The sequence below is a fragment of the Propithecus coquereli genome, unplaced genomic scaffold (assembly GCF_000956105.1).
Source record: "Propithecus coquereli isolate 6110/MARCELLA unplaced genomic scaffold, Pcoq_1.0 Scaffold763, whole genome shotgun sequence".
Taxonomy (NCBI): Eukaryota; Metazoa; Chordata; class Mammalia; order Primates; family Indriidae; genus Propithecus; species Propithecus coquereli.
The window spans coordinates 115,432-138,166 of NW_012153763.1; the positions used below are offsets into that span (position 1 = coordinate 115,432).

The window sequence follows — 22,735 nt, forward strand, 5'->3', positions numbered from 1 at the left end:
GAGCTGGGGTGCATTTGGAGGGGCGCAGGGGTGCAACAGCCCCGGGGTCCTCCCTCTCTGTCCCATCCTCTGTCCCCAGAGCCCCTGCCCCTTGGCTGAGCCAGATCTTTCCAGGGCTTTGAGGACCATCACAGAGAAAAGTCCAGAAACACCATGGCCAGGCTGAGCCTGAATCCTTCCCACCGCCAGGCCTGGGCCCGCCCACCCCCACATAGTCACCTGGCACTGGCCACCGGGCCCACCCCCTGCTCGCTGCCCCGCCTGCCCACCCCGCAGCACCGAGGGAAAACTCAGCCAGAGCCCAGGCCCCCCCAACTCGTGCGTCCCCTGCAGCACGGGGCTCACCACCCGCCTACGGACTGGGCCTGGCGCCACCTGCCCACGAGGGGCTGACCGCCACCCACCCTTCAGGCTGCTCTCTGCCTGGAAGGCCTCCTCATGGGGGTCCCCTGCCTGTGTCCCTTCCTCAGGCGCCCAAGCCCTCTGCCACCCCGCCCATGAGCGACTTTCCCCGAGCCCCTTGTCTGCAGCAAGTGAGGCGAGTGATCAGCAGTGCCCGGTGCAGAGGGGATGGGTAAACGCCACATGGAGATGCCCCTCTCCTCCCTCCACCCTGCCCCACCCCTGGCTGAGTGACCCTCCATGTCCCCAGGAACAGGCACGGACCAGCTTCCCTTTGAACAGGTCCCAGCCCTGCGACTGGCCCCCACGCCCATCTGGTACTACCCCAGGGCTCTTGCACACGTTCTGATCCTCAGACCCTGCGCCCCCTCTGGAAACTCTTCCAGCTCTCACCAACACCCCTCTCCGGCTTTGTCGGGCACAGCGGAGCTGACGGTCCCTCTATCCCTGCCTCCCCACCCTGGCCCTACACGATCTTCACCTCCCGAGGGACAGAGAAGTCCATGTAACGATTCTTACCCTCGAATGGGATTCCTGCCAGGCTGAGCAGCTGAGCTGGGCCAGATGTGGAGGTCCAGAGACACAGGCAGAACTGGGCCTGGTCCTACCCAGCGCTGGGGGACTGAGGAGTAGGGCACCCACACGGCCAGTGTAGACCAGTGATGGCAAGCAGCTTTAGATGGGAAGGTAACTGGCCAGGCGGTGGTAGTTCCAAGAGCCCTGTGTTAAGGAGGATTCCGAGGCTCCGTCTGGGCGCACAGGCACAGGGAGCAGCAACGTCTGCGAGGCACAGCGCGTGAACTGAGCCCTGCCCCCACCTGTGCTCCTCGGGCTGCCGTCACAGGCAGGAGACCAGAGCAGCAGGAGGGGTAGAGGTGGTCCTCCCGGCGTCTCCGCCGGGTCTCCCACGGTGTGCGCTGCTGGCAGCGGCAGAGGAGCCCCCTCCAAGCACCCACGGGCCCCGAGGGGTACGCGGAGCCTCCGCAGGCGTGCCTACGGCGGGGGCAGGTGCACACGCTCCCTCTCCCTCCTGCCCCCTCCCGGCTCCCGGCATGGCGGAGACAGCTGGACTTTTGCAAGAGCCCCCCAAAACACGGAGGGGAGGCAGAGGCGAAGCACAGACGCCATCAACACCCCAGGAACTAACCGTCCGGCCCTGACTTCGGCTCACACGCTCTGCCTGCCCCACCCCCGGGCCTGGCGTCTCCCTCGCACGAGACCGGGCACAGACCCCCAGAGGGCTCAGGGCAGCCCGGCCCCATCATCACCAGCAGAGCCACCGATAATCAACAGGGACAGGCACCTGGAGGAGAAGGCGACTCATTCGGCGGCTGCATCGACGGGGGTACAGGTCCAGGACGCGGGAGCACACAAATCCCTTCCTCCCGCTGGGAGCGCACCTGGGTGTTTTACCTGGTCGGAGACACTGTTCTGCCCTGGAAGGGTCTGGAGGGAGAGCGGCTGGCGAGGCCTCAGCGGCCCAACCCCTCGGGAGCAGCCGGGGGATCGGCGGCCTCCAGCCGGCGGGGAGGTGCCGTCCAGGAAGTGACGGCCTCTGCAGCCACTGATGACCGGACAGCTCTGGTGGCTGCTGAGGACGGGCCAGGACCGGGAGGGGCCCAGAGAACTGCCCAGCGCCAGGCTGCCTCTGGTCGGAGGGGTGGGTTTGACATGGAATCGGGGTGGCCAATAATCTCCAAACAGATGCTGATGGTGTTGTTGGGAAGTCCTGTGACATTTGACCCCGAATATTCTGTATGTGATCTGCTTGTTTTTCCCAGCTCTGGAGGCTTTTGGGAGTGCACACACACTCAGGGCAGGATGGTGGCGCGTGGCAGCTCTCAGGGAGTTAATAAAGGCAGGAGGGGGCTTTGCTGGCCCCTCAAATCACACCGCTTAGCACGATTGCTCTCCTTATAAGAGAGACCTGCCTGCCCAGGCGTTTGGCCTGCCGGGCGGAAGCCTGCTGGTAAGTCCCAGCATTAAGGGAAGTTAATGCCAGAACTTGAACTACAAAGTCCTGCTGCCAGGCCCCAACCTGGCTGGCCAGCCTAGGGCTGAGCTTTGGGCCGGGCGGAGAGGGTAGTGGGCCTTGGGCTCCGGAGGCAGGTCTCCGGATCTCCCGGGGGCGAGGCCACGAGGCAGCACCGCGTCGGAGCTTCTCAGCCTCTGATCCCAGGGCCACCAGAGGCCACTTCCCGCGGGCTGCAACAAACCTGGTTCCGATCAGACCCAGAGGGTTTGGGGAGGCCCCTCTGTCGTCGTCCCCGCAGGGGCCAGATCCCCTCTGTGATGGGTGTGGCGGGGGGCTCAGGCCCCTCCTCAGTGCGGAGCGTCCTGCTCAGCCCACGCTGGCTGCAGCCAGACGGTCTCCGTGACCCACGTGGATAGGTCCCGGGCACCATCTGCTGCCGGACAGGGTGCCACGCCCACTCCTCGAAGAGCCACCTCACTACCCCATAGGGCAGCCACAGTGTCCCCGAATTATAGGTGGCAGAAGCCTCGAGAGTGCCTCGTTCAGCGCGGCCATCCGTGGGGTTGTTCAGGCCTGTGCTTCCCCAGGTGGTGTAGCCAGCGCCAGATGCAAGAAAACATTTTTTGTAGGTTTTTTTTATTATTATTTTTGTAGTTCTCTTATGTTTCAAGTTCCCCGGCCAGGAGGATGTGCTGACCAGAACCGTGTGCCTGTCTGTGGCATCGACGCTTCCCCTTTTGAGTTTCTGTCCCAGGAACGGCAGAGCCTCCTGTGGAGCCTCACACCACCTGTTTGTCGGGAGAGGACCAGGTAAGCGATACCCGCCGCAGACCAGGCCCAGGGCCCGCTGAGCCTGCGCACAGCCGACAGAGAGGCCAAGGTCACCCCCAGCTCATCGTGACACTAAAATCCCTGCCCTAGGAGGGATGTACCCCCCACCGTTCAATCACGGGACACGTGTACCGCGTGATTCCCCACTGCGCTTGCGCCCCGCACTCCACCCGAACACGCAACATGCTCACACCCCTCGCGCATCGTTCATTTCGCCTCCAGGAAACCCCCGGCGCTGTTGATGGAGGAGGTGGATTTGAGACAGTTTGTACTAAATGCCTGCCTCCTCCCGGTCGGAGCACCTCCTGCAATAATCCTTCCTTCCTGACAATCCTCGTGGTCCTGGTAACCGGCTTTCTACACGGCCAGCCACATGGAACCCTCCGTGGGTTCCTTAACAATCCGAGCCTCGTCCGGGATCTGTGGCTCGTGGCTTGGAGGCTGTGGATCCAGGAGACTTTAGGGCCTCCCTAGCAGCTGCCAGCTGAGTTCCTGCCCAATGGTGGTTTTGGTTTCTCCACCGGCTTCGCCGTCGCCAGCCCCAGACGCATCCTGACTGTCAGGGAGGAACTGACCATCTGGGGGTCTTCTGGAGTTCCCGTTTGGGCTGTGAGCCTCAGCCATTTGGGAGAGCAGGACCTAAAACTCCTCTCTCCATTTGGGGAGTTTCAGAGAAAATCCGTTTGGGTTAAAAGCCTCAGACATTCGGGAGAGCAGGACCTCAGGCCACTTGCGTGTGGCACTCCACAGGCTTATTTGTTGGAACTGCTGTCCCTCTGGGGTGTGTGTGTGTGTGAGAGATGCTGGGAGATCAGAATTCCATCCCTGAATGCGAAAGTGGCCCTTTAGACTACGTTCTTCAGAACGGGTGTGCACGCCAGGAGTCCTCTGTCTCTGCCATTTGGGCTTTTATGACATTTGGACCTAGGACAGGTCGTTTGTGACAATGGTTGGTTTGAGATAAGATTCTCAGAAACTTCTCTCCGGTCTCCCTCTGTAGAGATTTGTCTGGAAATGTTAATGCTCTGTTTTGAGTTTTGCTTTATCTGATGTGCTGTTCCCCAGCTTGTATTTAAAACCTCTTAAATTTCTCTTTGTATTGAGTGTTTATCTATGTTAGTATGTGGCATATAAATGTACCATCTATGAGAAAGTTTAAAGAGATGCCAGGTTTTCTAGGGCGCCAGCTGGTCTCCACATATCATGGTCTGTTCTGGTACACATGTTTAAACCTATGGGCAAATCATATCAAGAGAATTTCAGAGCTCGTGTGGTCAGTCTGCCCATACAGAATTGGAATACAGAGCTTGTTAAGCTCTGTCTCTCTGCTTGTGAACTGTGGTTGCTGGGTTGTTGATATTGAGATAAAAGTCAGTGTCTGTGTTATCATGTATTTAAGGTCAATTGGAACAGCCAGTTCTAGCAACAATGTGAACATTGAAACTCATTTACAACTGAAGGAAAAAGGATTACATAGGCCTTTTTTTTTAAAAGAAAAATTCAAACTTCCATGAAAGCTGCTTTACCCAAAACTTTGGTCTCTAGTTCTCATTATATTACCTATCGGGACAACAAATTCTGGCCACGTGCACCAGTTCCACTCTGTCAAAAACAATTTGATCCAACCATCTTTTACAAACTGGTCAGAATATAACTATGAGCCCATAAAAAAGAAAAAGAAAGGTATATTTTCGTAATACTGCCTGGCCCCAGCACTCTCTCAAGTCTGGAGAGACGTGGCTCCTAATGGGTGACTGAGCTATGATTCTATTCTCCAGTTGGATTTATGTTCTCATCATGTTGGACAATGGGATGAAATCCCTTATGTACAATCTTTTATGCTTCTGTATCAAAAAAAGCAGATCAAATTGAACAGAAGATTCTAGTGCAGAGGACAGAAGAGAAGCCAGATCTAAGAGGCCCGTGTTGCCCACAGAAGGGAAGGCCCATGTTGGAGAGAAGCTTCTGGCAGTGGTGGCTCTGGCTGCAGCTATGACTTCTCTTGGAGACCCCTCTCCTGACTCTCCTGCCCCCCTTGTAAGTCTGGACCCCTTTCCTCACCCCCACTGGCCCCTCCAGCCATCTACACTCACGTTCTCCCCTCTCTGGGAACAGTCACGGGAGCATGAGGATGTGGTCTCCTTCACACCATTGGTGGGGTCCTCCCTCCTTCCCAGCGGGGCAGTTTCCCTACAGAGACAGGTCCCTGTAGGAGGAATAAACAAGAATGGACAACTGGCTGGATTAATGTGGGCTTATAGCCCGTCTACCACTCCTGACTTGTACGGCTGGAAACAGCAAAGCCCTGCCTGCAGGGATGACCCAAAGCATGTAACTGATCCATTTGAATCTATTTTCACTGTGCATCGCCCCACCTGGGCAGCTGTCCAGAGCCTGCTTAACACCTGCTAACCCCCGAGGAGCGTCACATTGTCCTGGAAAAGGCCAGAGAACAGGCTGGCAGAGGGCACGCGGAAGACCCAAACAACTTGGTGGCAGCTGGAGCTGATCTGGCCTGACACATGACCCCAACTGGAACCCAGGTAATGGAGGTAAAGCTAAGATCCAACATTTCAAGACTGTGTCTCAGCTGAACTTCGCAAAGGGGTCCCCAGAACTAAAAGCCTGAACAAGGTGCAGGAGGTAAGACCGGAAACAGATGAAAATCCAGTGATGGAGACATGTCAGAAATCACTGACATGGATCCAAACTATCCTGATAATTCAAGGTTAATGCCCATGAGCTCTGCCGGCCAGAGCATGCCTGACAGCCGGAAAGCTACAGAAGTTAGAGGGCTCTTACTTTGCCCACGTCTCATTTGGCTGAAATGACTTATAAGATCTTTATCAACTGTGAACAGACTAAATAAAGACCAGCAAAACGAAATAAAAAAGGTATATGAAATTAAAGAACAGGCAGAACTTTTGACAACAGTTCTGACAAGAAACTCTAGGGGGGTCCTCTCCTCAGGGACCACCGCCCGTTGGAGGAAGCCTTGCCCTACATTACAGGAAAAGAGTGACGGGAACCTCCGGGACCACTGATGAGGCCAAATCAGAGGACGTGGGATTCCAGGGCTCCACGGAATCCGTGGGAATTGCAGCCGCGATTAATCTCTCCCCCCAGGAGCCCAGGGTAACCATACAAGTGGGAAAACTGACTGATTTCCCGGCTGGTACGGTGCAAACTCCTCGGTTTTAAACCTTAAACAGGCGAAGCTGGCGCGGACCTTGCACATCCAGTGTGGTGCCACAGGCAGGTGGGGGCTGGGCTCCTGTTCCCGTGTGGACCCCACTGAGAAGGGCCCGGGCTGCAGGGTGACAGGCCGCCCATTTGACGAGGGGCCAGGGCCAGCATCGCGTCCCCGCAGGGGTCGGGGCTGGCGAGGTTCCCAGCGCAGCTCTTGTCCTCCCGTGGGCGTCAGAACTCGGTGCCTCCTCGCTGGGGCTGAGGTCGGCTGAGCTCCTCCGCAGGAAGTCCACGCTGACCGGAGGGCGTTTTCCTTCCCGCTGTGGGGGGGCTCACTGGGCTGGCAGGCGGGAGGGGGCTGCTGTGGGGGTGGCCCTTGCTTCCCCCAGGGGCAGGTGGGGGCAGGACAGGGAGGAAATGTGGGCAGGGCTAAGGGCCCCCAGGGGGGCACAGGGTGGGGGTCGAGAGGGGCAGAGGCAGCACCTGTACCCTCCCCGCATGGTCCCCGGGAGGGATCCTTGGCCCTGCAGGGACCCCACTCCTCTGCTCACAGCCCACCACCTGCCAGTGGGCGTCCTGGGCGAGGTGGGCGCCGACCCGCTCTCCCCTCCGTCCTGCCCGACCCTAGACCGTGCGGAGGGATCAGCGCCCAGGAGGCCTCGCCCTGCGCCTTGGCCACAGCAGGGGCCCCTCCCTTACCCCTCTCGTCCTGGTCCTGGAAGAGTCCCCATCACACACCCCACCCCTCCTGGGCCGGTGTCCCTCTCCCCTGCAGGACAGGCAGGAGGGAGGGGGCTTACCTTGCAGGGCCCCTCCCCAACCCGCCTGGCCGCTCCCCTGCCGAGCCCCCCCCCAGAGGCCTCTGCACCTTGCTCAGCCTTCCCTCTGCCTGGAAGGATCCCCCCTACGCACCCAGGTTTGCCTGTGAATCCCAGGTGGCCCTCAGGGCACAGCCCCCATGAGGGCCTGCCCCCGGCAGCCTCAGGGGACTGTCCAGTCCTCCCAGAGCATCTGCCCCTCCTCTGTCGCCGTGTGGGGTCACTGCGGTGCACTGAGGACCCTGCAGTCTGGCCTGTGCCTGGCACCGAGTCCGCAGTGTCCCCACCTCCACCCACCCCGCCTGGCTTTAGAGCCTCTCCCAGCAAGGCGTCCTCAGGCAGGACCCGTCCAGCCTGGGCGCAGGGGCACGGGGGCAGAGGCCTTCTCCGAGAGTCGTCTCTGGCCGGTGGGAGGACTCCTCTCCTCCACGCCCTCACAGTCTGGGGTCGCTGGGAGTCGAGCACCGGAGCTGCCTGTCTTAGAAATGCGCTTTATGGGGTGAGGCTGCCGGCAGCACAGGGAGGCCCGTGGCAAGGTGGACCCTTTGCTGGGGCTCAGCCTCCTGAGGGTCCAGGGCTCCAGCCGGAGCACCCACGGCGTCCTCCTGTGAGGACCCGGTGTGTAGAGCAGGTCCCAGGAGAGTAGCTGCCTTCCTGGAGGGTGCTAGGGGCAGGTGACCCGGAGGGCAGGTGGAGCCCGGGCCCTCACCCAGGTGGAAACGGCCCAGCTGCAGGGAGCTGGGGGCCCTCGCTTAGGTGGGGACAGAGCTGAGGTGTAGGGAGCCAGGAGTTGGGGGACCCCAGTATAGGCAGGGCCACAGAGCAGGTGCAGGGCACTGGGGGAACCTGGCCCAGGTGCAGGCAGCAGGTGAGTCGTCCTGGCTCCGGGAGCACAGGTGTGAGTCATGGCGCTCTGGGGCTGGCTGGTCTCCAGCACCCGGGGCTGGCCCAGTGTGCAGGTGCGTCCCGGCCCCGGGCGGTCTGTGTGAGCGCTCCTAACTCTGCACCTGGTCCTGCGGTGGGGGAGGCTGGAGGTGAGAGGCACAGGTGTGGCGTTCCCAGAGCCCCAGGGGACCGTCCCGCCCGTCTCCTCTCTCTGGCAGAGAGGCCGGCCAGCCTCCTCCAGGGCCCCCAGGCGCCCAACTCAGGCGCTCCTCTGCCGGGCTGGGCGCATGGCTGGTCTGAACGTGTCCCTGTCCTTCCTCTTCTCCACCGTGGCCCTCTGCGAGGCGGCCAGGAGGGCGTCCAAGGCCTTGCTCCCCGCAGGCGCCTACGGCAGCTTTGCCCGGGAGGCGGTGGGCGCGGCCCAGCTGGGGGCCTGCTGCCTGGAGCTGAGGGTGCTGGCGGAGCTCGGGCCCTGGGTCGGGGGCTTCGGGCCCGACCTGCTGCTGACCCTGCTCTTCCTGCTCTTCCTGGTGCACGGGGCCACCCTGGACGGGGCCTCGGCCAACCCCGCCGTGTCCCTGCAGGAGTTCCTCATGGCCGAGGCGTCCCTGCCCAGCACGCTGCTGAAGCTGGTGGCCCAGGGGCTGGGGTTGCAGGTCGCCCGCACCCTGACCCACTTCTGCTGGGCCTGGGGGCTGAGCGACCTGCACCTGCTGCAGAGCCTCATGGCCCCGGACTGCCGCTCGGCCCTGCGCACGTCCGTGCCGCACGGAGCGCTCGTGGAAGGCGCCTGCGCCTTCTGCTTCCACCTGCTACTCCTCCGCCTGCGGCACAGCCCTCCCGTCTACAGGGTGCCTGCCGTGGCCCTGCTGGTCGCCGTCACAGCCTACACAGGTGAGAACTGCTCCCTCTGCCCTGGCAGCCCCTCAGGGCTGCCGCGCCACGCGGCTGACCTGCACGCTCGCGCCTGTGGTCACCCGGGACAGCGCTGCTGGCCGAGGGAGCCCACGAGCCCACAGAGAGGGTGGCCGCCCCCGAGAAACCGGCCAAGGGAACGGGAACCGCCGGCCGAAACCGGAACCGGGGGGAAGGGCCAACGCCCCCAAGAAGGCAACCCGGGGCCGGGGCCCCGGCCCCGCCCAACCGCCCCCGGTCAACCCAAGAAAACCGCAACCGGGCAGGGGGGGTGTCCACCTCTGCTCTGGGGGCCCCAGTGTCCCTGTCACCCCTTCTAAGAGTGACAAGCGCCATGGGCTCTTCCTCTCTCGTGTCCCTGCCCTGCCCACCTGGCTTTCTGCAGGCAGGCTGACCTTGTGACCAAGCTCTCGGGGGTCCACCGCCCCAGCCTCCTCATGCGTGCCCCCTGCGCCGCCCCAGACGGCGTCACCAGCACTGGGCCCCCCACGAGGGCAGCCTTTGACTGGCAGGCTCCCGGGGACAGGTGTCCCGTAAGAAGGGGCTGCAGGGGCCTCCAAGAAGGGGCTCATTTGTGCCCCTGGCACCGGGGTGCAGGGCAGGGGTGAGGGCCGAGTGCTCTCAGGCTCTTTGTCACAGGCTGAGGGCCCAGTTAGGACAGAACCAGCACTCAGGACTCCACCACGCTGGCCTCGGCCCAGCACAGGGCAGAGGGCACATGACCGGGCCACAGAGGCCACAGGAAGTGCCACCAGAGCATGTGCAGATGGGGAGAGGCAGGGGTGAGCGGGCAGCTCAGAGGGACAGGGCCTGTGACCAGACTGCCAGGTGACACCCAGAGAGCTCCTGCCGAGACGCCTCCCAGGGGCCAGAGCACCCAGCGACATTGGCTAGACCTGCCCGGGCCCTGGTCTGCCCCCGGCTGGCTCCGGGCTGTGCGCACAAAGGCCACCTGCCTGGGGCTCTCTCTCCCTGTGTGTGTCTTTCTGTCCCTCTTGGTCCCGACTTGACCCTCTCAGAGACCGCCTCCCGCAAGGCAGGGCTGCTGGAGACACGAACAGGCTGGGGACATGTTCCTGCCAGGGCTGGCGTGGCGAGGGTTGCTCCCTGACCCCGCGACCTTGGCCTTGGCTGAACGGCCGCGCTGTCCGCCAGTGCAGCTTGGAGAGGCTGCAACCCCAGCCCCGGGCACTGAGAGCCGCGCCCAGGCCTGCGCGCAGCGGGGCTCTCAGTGTGGGTTCCAGGGGGAGACGGCAGGCAGGGCCGGGACGAGGGCTGCGTGTGCTCTGCCCACAGCTGGGCCGGTCACGTCTGCCTTCTTCAACCCTGCCCTGGCCGCCGCTGTCACCTTCCGCTGCTCGGGGCACACGGTGCTGGAACATGCGCAGGTGTACTGGCTGGGCCCTCTGACAGGTAAGGGCAGGTGGGCCCTCGGCTGCTGGTGCCCCAGGCTCTCCCTGGGGAGGGGTCCTGGGGGGAGCGGGTGGGGGGCAGGTCAGTCTCCTGGGGGGCTCCTCCGCAGGGTGGGCAGAAGCAGGCATAGGTGGGTGGGTGGCAGAAAAGCCACCCCTGGGAGGGGTGCTGGGTGGCAGGCGGGGTCGGCGTCTGCAGCGAGGGCTCCTGTCCAGGGCGCACCGGTCCTGGCGAGGGGTGAGCACTTAGACAACACGGCATCACCCCACCCTCCCTGGGCTGAGCTCGCGGGGGTGGCCTAGCCCTTGGGGGTCCTGGTCATGCAGCCCTGTGACTCCCTAAATGACAGAGGGACCCCCTCAGCTCACCCTCCCGTGGCTGCCCCTCCCACCCTGCACTGTGGAGCCGCCCAGAGGAGCTGGAGGGAAGGCCCCGGGCCAGGGTCGCAGGGGCGGTCACGGAGCCACGCCTGGGCCTGGGGTCTGAGGCCCCAGTGCAGGGCAGGCCTCTTCCCGCACCTGGTCTCCAGCCCCTGGCCCTGCCTCGGTCTCCACGCCTCACCGGGTGGGTGACTGGGGCCTAGTGGGAGTCCGGAAGCTCCTCCCCCTTCCGCTAGGTCTACACTGGGGAGCTCCCGGGGAGAGCCGCAGCCTGCCCCAGGGAGGAGAGACGGAAGCCAGAGGTCTCCCACGTAAACCTGGCCCTGGAATCGTGCCTGGCACGTCATCCCTACCTGTCACTCTGGCTCTTGTTTTGTCACGAGCCCGCAGTCCCAGGACACACACTGAGAAAGCGGGAGTCCCCCCTCGGTGCCCGCGGCCCTCCCAGAGGCAGCCGAGATTTCCGTACTTACTTCCCGTCTCCACCCGCTGGGCCCGCAGGGCTGCTCCACGATTCTTCCGCCAGGCGCCAGGCATCGGCCCTGCCGGCCCTCAGGGAAGGTGGGAGCTGACACCCTCCCCACAGCATCCATGGGCCCTGCCCGACCTGCCCCTCGGGGTGGGCTCACCTCTGCCGCCTGGGCAGCTCCAAGGGGGCCTCAGTGCCCGGCCCGGTGGAGCCCTGGGCACGGCCGGGCTGGCCTGTCCCGCACAGCCTGCCATCCCCGCGGCCGACGCTGGGCCTGGTTCCTCCCTTGCTCAGGGTTCCAGGGGGTCTCATTAATTCAACACCCAGGTCTTCCGTGGTCTCAAGGTGTAGCTGCAACTCCAGGTTCCCCGGGGGCGTCGTCTCGCACCCGGGAGTCACGCGTCACCTCCCTCCTGGCCGCAGTTCTGTGTCTGTTCTCTGCGTCTTCTGCCACTTTGGTTTATTTCTTCTTTTCGGTGGAGCACGTCTGGCCTCATGAGAAAGGGTACCTGGCACTTAAACCTCAGACCTCCGTTGTCTGAGACAAAATGTCTTGGTTCTGACCTGCACTTGCTTGTGGCTTGGCCACGGGTCGAACGCTGGGCTGGGATCAGTTTCCCACTGAGTTTTGAAGGCCCCACTCCATGGCCGCTGGAGTAGTTTCCGGGCTACCATGACACATACCGCAAACTGAGAGGCTTAAAACAGCAGAAATTTATTCTCGCGCAGCTCTGGAGGCTGAAGTCTGCGACCGGGGGCCGGGCAGGGCCGGGCTTTCTCCGAGGGCTCCAGGGAGGAGTCTCCCTGCTTCTTCTTGTCTCTGGCCTCATGGACGCAGCGCCCCAACCTCTGCCCGTCACCCACGGCCACCGCCTCTTATGTCTGTGTCTGTCTGTTCTCCTCTCCTGCTGGGGACACTAGTCACAGGATTTAGGGTGCTCTGCTCCTGTGTGACCTCCTCTTAATTTAATCACATCTACAAAGAGCCTGTTTCCAATAAGGTCCCATTCTGAGGTTCTGGGAAGGACGTGATTTGGTGGAAATACCCCAGTGCAACCTCTAACTCTGACCTGCCGTGGGGAGGTCCAAGGTGCATTTAGAAACTTCTGGAAGCCGAGTGGGAAGAGGCTGGGTGCTCAGCATCCCGTGTGCACACGCCCACCCATCCCTGTTCAGGACAGCCCCACTCTCGGGGTGCACCTGCTGCCCCGAGTCCAGACACCTCTCCGGAGAATGGCCCTTCTCCCCCAGTGGTTGGGTAGGGACGTCACCAGGTATTTCTGTGGGGTGGGCCTTTGGTGCTTTGAGCGCGTCTCACACAGCTCTGCAGTCCGTCCCCCGAGGGTGGCCACTTCAGAGGGGCCTGGGCTGCCACCCGCCGAGTCCTGGAGTCTGTGAAGGAGCGGGCTGGTATCCAGCTCTCCCCGTTGCCGAGTGCGGAGCGGCCCCCGAGTCCTATAGCGCATTGGCCATTCTCCCGCTTGTCAGCTTCCCGTCCGTCCCTGTGGTGGCTGACACCTCTACGGGACCCCTTCCTGTCCTTGCGCTCAGTTTCGGGAAGCCGCAAGGGAGAGGAGTGTTCGTGCCACTCGCCACCCGCACCCCGAGCCACAGCCGGGCTTTCGCTGGAGCAGGTGCGGGAGGGGAGCCGGCCCCCTGCGTGCGAGCGGCCGGTGCGCCTGCCGGCTGGGTGCCCCCAGCAGGTCTCGTCACCTCTCTGGCTGCTCTCCTTGGAGGGGGACAGTGTGGGCCTCGGAGGGTGTAGCGAGGGGCGGCAGTGACGGTCGCCGGCTGTGTGTGGGCTCGGGGGCTGCTGCCAGGAGCTGGAGCGGTGGCACATGGTACCGTGGCAGGTCCTGTCCAGGTGGCTGCAAGTGGGGCCGCCACGCCGCAGGTAAAATCCTCAAGGCCTCGACATCCAACGTGAGGACGACCTGCTGCGTCTCCTGCCTCGGCGACCTGACCCTGCCAGGGCCCTAGGCAGTCAGGATCCCAACTGCTGGGTTTTGGGCAGAAGGCAGGACGCGGCGACATGGAGTCACTTGGGCCAGGTCATGACCTGGGCCCCCCACATCCTCTCTCTCCTCCTCTGAACCACCCCACGCCCCTGCGAACAGCCAGCCCGGACGGGACCTCCGTTCGGAAAGAGACCTCCCGGGCCCCGAGATGACTCGGGACACTCGTGTGGGGAGTCCTGAGCCCGTGACCCAGCCCACGTCCCCGTGGGCTTGTCCCCATCTCCTGGGGGAGGACACCCGGGGCGGCAACTGGCCAGGAAGGCCCAGACCAGGCCCAGGCCATCCCCTCACGGGGGTGTGCAGGGTCCCTGTCCCGGGGGCTGGCCAGGAGCGTCCCTTTGTCTGTGGTGCGGGGCCTGCGGTCTGACCGCCGTCTCTCGCAGGGATGGTTCTGGCCGTGCTGCTGTCCGAGGGCCGCCTGCCCCGCCTTTTCCGGAGGAACCTGCTCTACAGTCAGAAGAACAAGCACCGAAACCCCAGAGGGAAGCTGGCCCCAGGCCCTGGGGACACCCAGGCACCCGCAAAGGGGTGCCGCAGCCCGGAGCCTGGGAACAGAGCGGTGGGGCCGCAGCCCCGGTGTCCCAGCCAGCGCCCTGCCGGGTGTGGGCCCCCCAGAGGCCCGCGCCCCTGGCTGCATGCCGAGACCTCCCAGAGCTAGAGGCGGAGCCCCGGCCTCCCTCCCCAGAAACAATTTGTCAATAAACCATTCCTTAAACCTGCCTGTCCCTGGCCTGACAGAGGCTTCTAGAAGAGCAGGTAGGGGTGAGGGGAAACAGCCCGACTGGTCTGAGCCACCTCCAGCTCCCACAAGTTCGTTCCTGCCCCTTATTTGCAGAATCAGAGTAAAAAGTAAGACCCAGAGGACAGACGAGAAGCCCAGGGAGAGGGGACCTGGCCCTGAGGCGTTGGCACAGGTGGCACCAGGCTGCCCAGGACGCGCCACAGCCCAGGGGGGGTCTGACGACAGCCGAGACCCGCTGGGGACTCTGTGGGTGGCGGTGGAGCCCGAGGCTGCAGGCGTGTGTCGGGCACAGGGCCCCCAACCCCATGTCCACAAAGTTCCCCGACCTCCGGACAGTGGCCCGCAAACCCAGGTCGGTGGCAGGACCGGGGCTGCAGGACGGGGGCTCCAGGCCAGGCTGGGAGGAGCCTCCAGCCATTTTCTCCCCACAGACCACAGCTGATCCGGAACCTTCCACCCCAACAAGAGAAAGGGCCCTCGGCTGTGGTTCCCAGAGCCCCGTCCACAGAGGGTGAGGATGGGTGGGGCGCCCGCCCGAGCCCCCACCCTGTGCCTGGTGGGCAGCAGCCCCGGGCCCAGCTGCTCTGCGGAGCGGGGAGAACTGGAGGAGAAAGCAGGTCAAGGTCCTGCCAGGCTTTTCCCGGGGGTGCAGGTCGGGGGTGTCTTCCCGCACCCGCTTCAGGTGAGAGGAGAGAGAATCTCCCTCCCTGCTCCCCTCCCCCAGCCAGGCGGGGAGGCTGCTGTCTGGACCCCGGGTGGGAGCACTGGGGAGAGGCGGCAGGGAGCCCAAGTCCCTGAAGGAGCCGCCCCGTGTGGCTTCCGGGCGGGGCTGTGCGGGGCGGGGCCGGGCTGGGTGGTCCTGGTGGGCAGCAGAGGGTGTGGCCACAGGAGGAAGCCGGGCCTCCCCAGTGCAGCTCCGCGGAGGTGGGAGGCGGTGGCCCCTGTCCCTGCGGCCGTCCCTGCGGCCCCTGCGCCGGTTTTCCCAGGACAGGAAACGCTGGAGCTCAGGCAGTCAGTTCTGTCGGTGACCGAGTACACGGGACGTGCACACGTGGACGTGGCGATGCAGCATGGGAAGAAGTCGTTGGAATGACTCGAGTTTGGAATCTGCTTTGAAAAACGTCAACAGTGCAAAGCAAAATCCACAAGCTTTGCAGCACAAAGTTCAGGCTCACCCCATCTGAGGTGCGAAAGTTCGGAAGAACCCAACATTGCTGTGGAAGAGAGCGTCAGAGTCAGCTTTTCCTTCCCACTAAACACACAAGAGAGGACTCACACACGTGTTAGGTTTTATGCAAATCATGAGCCACTCCGGTCTCTAGATGATCTCCGATCTCCACACCTCACAGGAAATGGAGGGAACATTAACTTTGCATTTAAAACTGTGGTCAAACCCACACAAAACGAGTTTGTATGAGGAGCGAAATCATTTTAGGAAAATGCTTTGCAAGAATCATGAGCTCTAGATGTGCTGAAATTTACATTCCCCGGCGATTTATCGGAAATGGGTCCCTCGCTCTCAGGGCCTGTGGAGCGCTCTCGACAGCTCTCGGTGACGGTTGCAGCTGCAGGAAGGCCCTTCCCAACACGCAAAATCGTCAAAAATGATGTGCGATCTTGTATTTGCCAAGATTGACTCATGTTGCTTCCGAATAGATTGAGAGAAACGGAAGTTGCTAAAATTGTAAACTTCACTGACATAATTACTGCCTTTGCAGAAAGGGCTCGAGGAAAAGTGCCTGATGCCTGAGAATCTCTCCTTAAATAATATCCTCTATTGTTCACGCCACAATCGTGCCAAACACGTGTGCGCCCGTGTGACGCCACTGCGACTGGTCAGGAGAGTGAGAGGAGAGTCCTGCTCTGAGCCCCTTTCTGTGACTGTCCTCTGTCCCGGTGCAGCGAACAGCGTGGTAATACTGTGCGTAAGCTGTCCCCAAGTGTCCCCACCGAGGGAAAACTACCAAGTGCTGAATTTGCCACCAGCTTCCAGATCCATTCACGATAAATAGGTTCCACTGGGACGGCTGTCGCCAACTTCTCAGATGTCCCTAATGTCACCACTTGCCTAGACCGACCTCTTTCCTTGTTGACTTTCTGAGTGCAATTGCTTCAAGACCCAAATGTTACCGCCCCGTTTCAATTTTTACTGTGTTGCCAATGTTGGAAACTCGTTCTATACCACGGGGCCTCCCTGATCTGCGAACTGCTGGGTAGACAAATACAGTTTAGATCAGATAAAGTTAAACACTGTGTCAACAATACTCTCAGCTACTGAAATATCACGTGCCTGGATTCTGAAAAGCTGCAAAGGAAATGACGTGTGGCTCGATTCTGCTCTGTCAGCACTTCCGTGAATGACTCTTAATGAACAACACACTCTGGGAACGTCACCTGGGTACCCGACCTCCCCGCCCCGGCTGTGTGTTTGTATGTGGCACGGGGTCTGATCCCGGCACAGGGCGTACCGCTGCCTGGACAGCTCACACATAGGGCCCGTGCTTGCTGGGATATTTCGGAGCCCCTTGTCCTTACAAAGCACGCTGAAGACTCCCTTTCTCTCTTCATTGTGAAACTGAAAGGTCTATCCTAGCAGGATATAAAGATATTATAGGTCAAAGCATCCTAGGAATATTATTCCCAGGTGCTGATTTTTTTTTCAATGGGGATACGATTCAAAACCTTCCCACCGCTATTATTAGGTTGGTGCAAAAGTAAGTAATTGCGGTTTTAGCATTGTTGACATTTGCCATTTGACCCCGGAATACAATCTTAAGTAAATGTGGTTACGCTATACCTCATTTTAATGCGCACTTCTTGCTTTACGTTTTTTGCTAATGGCTTATTACTTGCGGTTTAGTTTATATTGATTCTAGACATGACAACTGGCCAGTTTACATGGCATTCCTTCCGGATAAATGACCGCTCACCACGGACTGGCTCTGGCCAGCTTACGGAAGTTGTGCGCAGAGCACCTTTGTGTCCTTTGCTTTGAGTTGTGGAGCCTAACTTTACTGCATTTTAGTGTTAAGTCTCTACCCAAAAGTGAACATGGGCATCTGTACCATATATGTTTGCTTATTACGCATGTGCACGACCCCCTTCATGAATATTCATAGCGTCTCCTGTAACCTGTTGAATATGTATATCCAGCCAACATTTAGCACGGAGCTCCTGTCCCGCCTCCCTCTAGCAAAGCGCCTGCTCTCGGCCTCAGCCAGAGGCTCCACGGCACAGCCTGCAGTTTCCACCCTTTAAAAGGAATAAGCTTCTCCTTTCCAACAAATCTAATAACAAGTGTACTTCAGCTTTCCTGAGAAGCATAACTTTTCCTCTCCATGTTGATCATATAGGACATTTCAGATTTTAGAATATCTTGAGTCTAGGAAGCCAAACCAAGGCAGGTTTAGATTTTATTTACAGTCTTGAGCTTCGTGGCCTGCCCGGCAGTGACAATTTTTACTTATTCACTGTAAGGCTGGGAATTCCTATGCACACTCTTAAATATGACATTTCAGTCACATTATATAACTAACGTTTCCAGTTGTATCCTGTTTATAAAGAGAGAGTAGATTTTTGTTGAACTTATATAAATAAAAATAAGAATGCTCACAAATAGCTTCTAAGTTTTGGAGGAATCAAGTCGGGAGAGAAATCAAATGCATCCACCTTTGTTCACAAAAGGATACTTTACCAAATTATTGCAACTGTGGATAGCTTATGAAATAAAATTTCCTCAAATGTGGACAACAAAACATTTAAGTAAAGAACCAACAATGTTTTAAATAAGAGTCATTAAAAACTTTATCCTTATCAATTGCTTAATTTCATGGAATTAATTTTGTTTTGCTCAATCTTGATTAGCAATTGTGGACCATAGCTGACTGCAAACTGTTTTAAATTAAAGAATTTAAGACAATAATTGTGGAGACAAAAACCTAGAACAGCCATGTTCAAAAATCTGATGAGGGCCGGGCACAGTGGCTCACACCTGTAATCCCAGCACTCTTGAGAGGCTGAGGCGGGAGGATCATTTGAGCTCAGGAGTTCAAGACCAGCCTGAGCAAGAGCGAGATCCCGTCTCTACTAAAAACAGAAAACTTAGCTGCAGCGCATGCCTGTAGTCCCAGCTGCTCGGGAGGCTGAGGCAGGAGGATCACTTGAGCCCAGGAATTTGAGGTTGCAGTGAGCTGTGATGACACCACGGCACTCTAGCCTGGGTGACAAAGCAAGGCTCTGTCCCCCCCAAAAAAAATCTGATGAAAATTTACCATTGACAAGGAAATGTATATATTTCTGTGGCATACGACCATTTAACATGATAATCATTATCATGACTGATAACACGTATCATGATATATCATAATTTTAAGTACCACATTTAATTTTGGAACAAATTTTCATAACACATTTATACAAATATAACTTAAAGAAAGTTAAACACCATTTCCTATTTGACGGTACATCCCATATGATTTATGAACTAAGCCTAATCGTCTAATATCTCTGCAAGATCAAAAAGGCTGAATTTAGGATTTCGGTCCTGGGGAAACCTGGCAGACGTGAGAAGATTCAAAGCACTTGATCAAACAGGAGCACAGGTCACTGCCGAACAGCAGCTGCTGACGCAGCCAGCGACAGTCGACAGCAGGACAGAAGTTCACACGATGTGGAAAACTTGAGCCCTTTGAAGCTCAGCTTTCCTGTGTGATGAAAACCTCACGAAGACAACACGTCGCACAGGGAATTACCTTGGTGAAACGCAGAATCTTTGTTTCCTAGGCCAGTTAATTACAAAAAAAGGAAAATAAACCCCTGTAGTGCATTGGGCTGTCGGGCATCAGCTGTGAGCAGGAGTCTGGACACCAAGGCCGGGCCCGGGGAGGCTCCCTGCTTGGCAGGTTGCTGGGACTGAGATCCTGGCCCCGAGATGGCTCCGGAACCCTCCCCCTGGCCCTGGTCTACCCCATCCGGCCTGTGCTGTGCACTCCTGGTGATCTGGAGGCGGGGTCCCCAGCTGGGAACAGCCTAAGCCACATGTGGCTGTCCCGAGGGTCATGTGTCCACTGGATCGTGTCACGTCTCTGGGGAGTGGAGCCCTGGCCTTGGGGGCACCTGGACAGGACCCAGCCGGACTCCCCATCCCACTGGGTGACACCCCCGGCTGGCTAAACCCAGGTAAACTCTGGGCCAGAGGCCAGGGTGGGCTGCGTCCACGGCTCAGGGTATAGAGCAGGTTAGCCCTGCTGCCTTCCCCGCCCCCACCACCTCCTACCTGGACCTGGCGGGCACCCAGCCCAGGACTCGGGCACCCACACCCCACCCGGACCTGAGCTCTGGTCTGCGGGACCCACCCCCGACCCACAGCAGGCGCGGAGGCTGCTGCAGTCCTACCTGTGGCCAGAGGGCGGCGCCGCACGTGTGCCTGAAGCCCACATCCCGGGGAGCAGGGTGCACCTTGCAGGCCACACCCTCTCTGGGTGTCCTGGAGGTGGCCGGGGCTCCTAAGCACTGGAGGCCCTGCCCAGAGCCCCTGAACGTGTGTGGGCGATCGACCCATCCTCCCCTCAGCCGCCAGTGCCACGGCGGCCCCCAAACTCCTGCCATGGCCTCAAGCAAGACCAGGGCCCTCACGTGCAAGGGCGGCAGGAACTCGGGGCAGGTGCAGACCCCATGGGCCGGGGCTCTGAAGGGAACAGCCTCCAAGGCTGCCTGGGTGGGCGCAGCGGCCCAGCCTCAGGGTGGTGGCAACCGCGTCCCCAGAGAGCGCACCTGGGGCAGGTGCGGACGGCGGCGGCCGCCAGGACTTGAGGAGGCAGGTGGGTGCTCCGGGGCCGGCGCCCTGCCACCGCTTGCCCCTCGTAGTCCTCCCCAGCCCCCTTGTCACCCGGGAGCAGGGCACTGCCTCTCGGACGTGTTGGAGGGACGCACCTGTGACCACGTCTCAGTCCCACCCCACAGACCAGACGCACAAATAAAGCCACCGCCGAGCCCCACGGGCGTGAGTTGCGTAAGAGCCACGTTTATTTCTGAATCGGACAGCGCCGTAAGTGCACACGAACAGTACAGGGGCCTACAGCTAACACTCGGAGTGAGACGGCAGGACTGCGTCGTTACGTGGGGACGGTGGTCGTGACACAGGGTCTGGGGGCCACAGCAGTCACATATGTACAAGCCGGGGATGCCACCTCCAAGCCACAGGGGAGCCCGGGGACGGGCGAGCTACAGAACACAGGCCCTAGAAGAACTTGGGTCGGCCACGGCTGCTGTCCACTGGGGGACCGCGTGGCCCCGGCCCCGGGGATGAGGGAGATCTCCTTCTGGGTCCCCACGCCAGGCGAAGCCGGCAGAGGACCAGCGCCAACGCAGCACACGCCTGTGACACCAGCTGCATCGGGGACCCCAAGGTGCCGGGACTCGGGGGCCAGGACCGGCAGGGAAGCCACCTCCGGGGGACGTGTGCGTGTGCACCTGTGTGGTCAGTGACCCCAACACTGGCGTCGTCTGAGCCCCTGCTCAGCGCGGGAGGCCTGGGACTTCCCACCCGAGCACGGCGGCGGGTCTCGCCAGAGCCGGAGGAGTGGCCCGCCTGCAGCCCGCGTCCCCTCCTCCGCCCGCCCCGCACGGCCACCCCAACCCGAACGGGGCCGCAGCCCGGGCAGCGCCAAGCGTCCACATCACGCCGCTGGACGGCGATGGCCTCCAGGTCTGCCTCACCCTCTGCAGCTGCGCCCGGTGGGGGCACCCTCCAAACCAGCCCCACCCCGCGTCCCGGGGCGGTCAGAGAATTGTCCTCGGCTCATACACGCAGGTCGTTTCGGGCAGGGTGGGTATGAGTAAGCCAGGTCCCCCAGCTCCCAGATGATTTCTCTCACTACCCCCTCTGGGCTTCTGGACCCTGACCCAGGACCCCCGACTGGAGCAGGCCTGGAGGGGGAGGGGCACCAGGCGGCCCACCCCGGCTCCGAGTGGTGCCCAGATGACAGCAGGCCTAAAGGAGACGGCCCCGGAGCCTCCGTGGCAGTGGAGGCTTCTGAATTTAGGGTGACGCCCAGGCCCCTTCCCTCCGCCCCCCCCACAGGCCACAGGTGCTCCGCAGGTTGGCTGGCCTGGGAGCCCTGCGGCGTGGCGGGAGGCCCAGACCTTTCGCTGCGGCTTCAGGGTGGCTGACCTGCTGGGCCGCGGCGGCCTGCGCCTCCCCTCGGCCTGCCCGGGCCGTGGGGTCCGACTCCCCCTCCCGCCTCTCCTCCCTGCCCCCTGGCCGTCCTGACCACCACGGCGGCGCTTGTCCAAGACATCGTGTGTCCAAGAGCACCTGTGGGGGGGCAGGCCCCTGGTCTGGGACAAGTTCAACATCAGTCTGGGGTGCGAGTCCGAGTCCTCACCGGGGAGACCTGCCGAGAAAGCTGCCAAGGCCTGTGCGTCACAGCTGTGGCCTCCTGAGACCCGACTCTCACTGACAGATCCCATGGCCACCTGGGAGGGCCTGCCGGGCCTGGGACCAGGGCGGTGGGCAAAGGTGGCCCCTGACACACCACACCTGAGCCCAGGTACAGAAAGGTGAGCACAGTCTCAACTTCCGCCTGGGCTCGTCCCAGCTGACAGGCAAGACCCCGCGGCCAGTGGGGACCCCAGCCCACTTGTCCTGCGTCCCACGTCTGGAGGCGAAAGCCAAGGACCTGCACAACTTGCTCAAAGACCACCTCACACCGGAACCTTCCCACTGGGCGCGAGTGGAGGACGCTCACCCTGACTCCGGGCACGTGCCTGTCTCTCCCCCAGGCCCAGCATGGGGAGTGTCCCCCTGTTCCACCCGTGCCACGCAGGGCTGGGCTGGGCTGAGGGGCCTCAGAACCAGCAGCCCATGGACCAGCACCAGATCTGCGTGTGGCCTGCTCGGCTGGGCCGTGGTGGGGACGGGTGCTGCTGCTCGGTTACCGTTTCCCCTTGAGCTACTGAGACGGGCCTGTGGGCACGACCTAGACCAGACCCTCGGCGTGGGGCTGACCCCCCGTCCCGCACGGCCCTCGGGCATCAGGGTCCGCAGAGGGGACAAGACAGGGGACACCTCCAAGTGTGGAAGGAAAGCGCTTGTGAGGACGATGACCGCCTCACTGCCTCACCAGGACACCCCCACCCATGGAATTTGCTCACTGCACCCACAGACCCTCCCTCCCCTGGAGGAAAGACAGGTCTTTGTACGAACCCCGTCCACTGCAGAATTTCTTCCCAGCTGCCTGAACCCACTCCGTGTCTCCCCGCAGCTGAGAGGCTGCACCCGAGCCCTCCGCACCCGGTCCGTCACCCTGAATCCCGACCTCCCCGCCATCCCTGTCCCTAAACAGCCGTCTGCCCAGCAGCTGGGGGCGGGGCTGCACTGCCCAGCTGGGGTCCTGACCCCTCTCCTCCTGATCCCTGCCCGGGACAGGCCCCACTGCCCGGGTGCTGTCTGACGCTTCGCCCCACACCTCCCCCGGGAGAAGCTGCCGGAATCGCTCTGAGAGTCCCACCTCAGGTGGCCGCCCCGCAGAGACGCAGTCTCCCCAGCAGTGACTCGCACCATCTTCCGTGCTGCTCAGACTTCAGGCACCAGGAGACCCCCCCACACCCGGGACGAGGGCCTAGGCAGGTGTCCCATGTGCCAACCAGACACTCCCTCACTATGGCCTTTGAAGGTGGCTGCTCCGGCCCTGTCTGT

General features: G+C 61.0%; 1 protein-coding gene across 1 annotated transcript; it reads left to right on the forward strand.

The window, feature by feature from the left end:
• Positions 1-8,387: 8,387 nt before the first annotated feature.
• On the forward strand, positions 8,388-22,490 carry LOC105824817 (aquaporin-12B-like). Its single transcript, XM_012662413.1, has 8 exons — positions 8,388-8,994; positions 10,312-10,428; positions 13,679-13,823; positions 20,375-20,444; positions 21,119-21,254; positions 21,501-21,597; positions 21,820-21,922; positions 22,302-22,490. Exons 1-8 carry the CDS (start codon positions 8,388-8,390, stop codon positions 22,488-22,490), a joined length of 1,464 nt encoding a protein of 487 aa, XP_012517867.1.
• Positions 22,491-22,735: the final 245 nt, after the last annotated feature.

Bases quoted from the DNA above. Each gene is read 5' to 3' on its own strand.
- LOC105824817 (XM_012662413.1), top strand. From the start codon at position 8,388: ATGGCTGGTCTGAACGTGTCCCTGTCCTTCCTCTTCTCCACCGTGGCC. The intron at 13,824-20,374 runs GTGCCGCAGCCC...TCCCCACGCCAG, and splicing joins ACCCAGGCACCCGCAAAGGG to GCGAAGCCGGCAGAGGACCA. The intron at 21,255-21,500 runs GTGGGGTCCGAC...TCTCACTGACAG, and splicing joins CCCCTCGGCCTGCCCGGGCC to ATCCCATGGCCACCTGGGAG.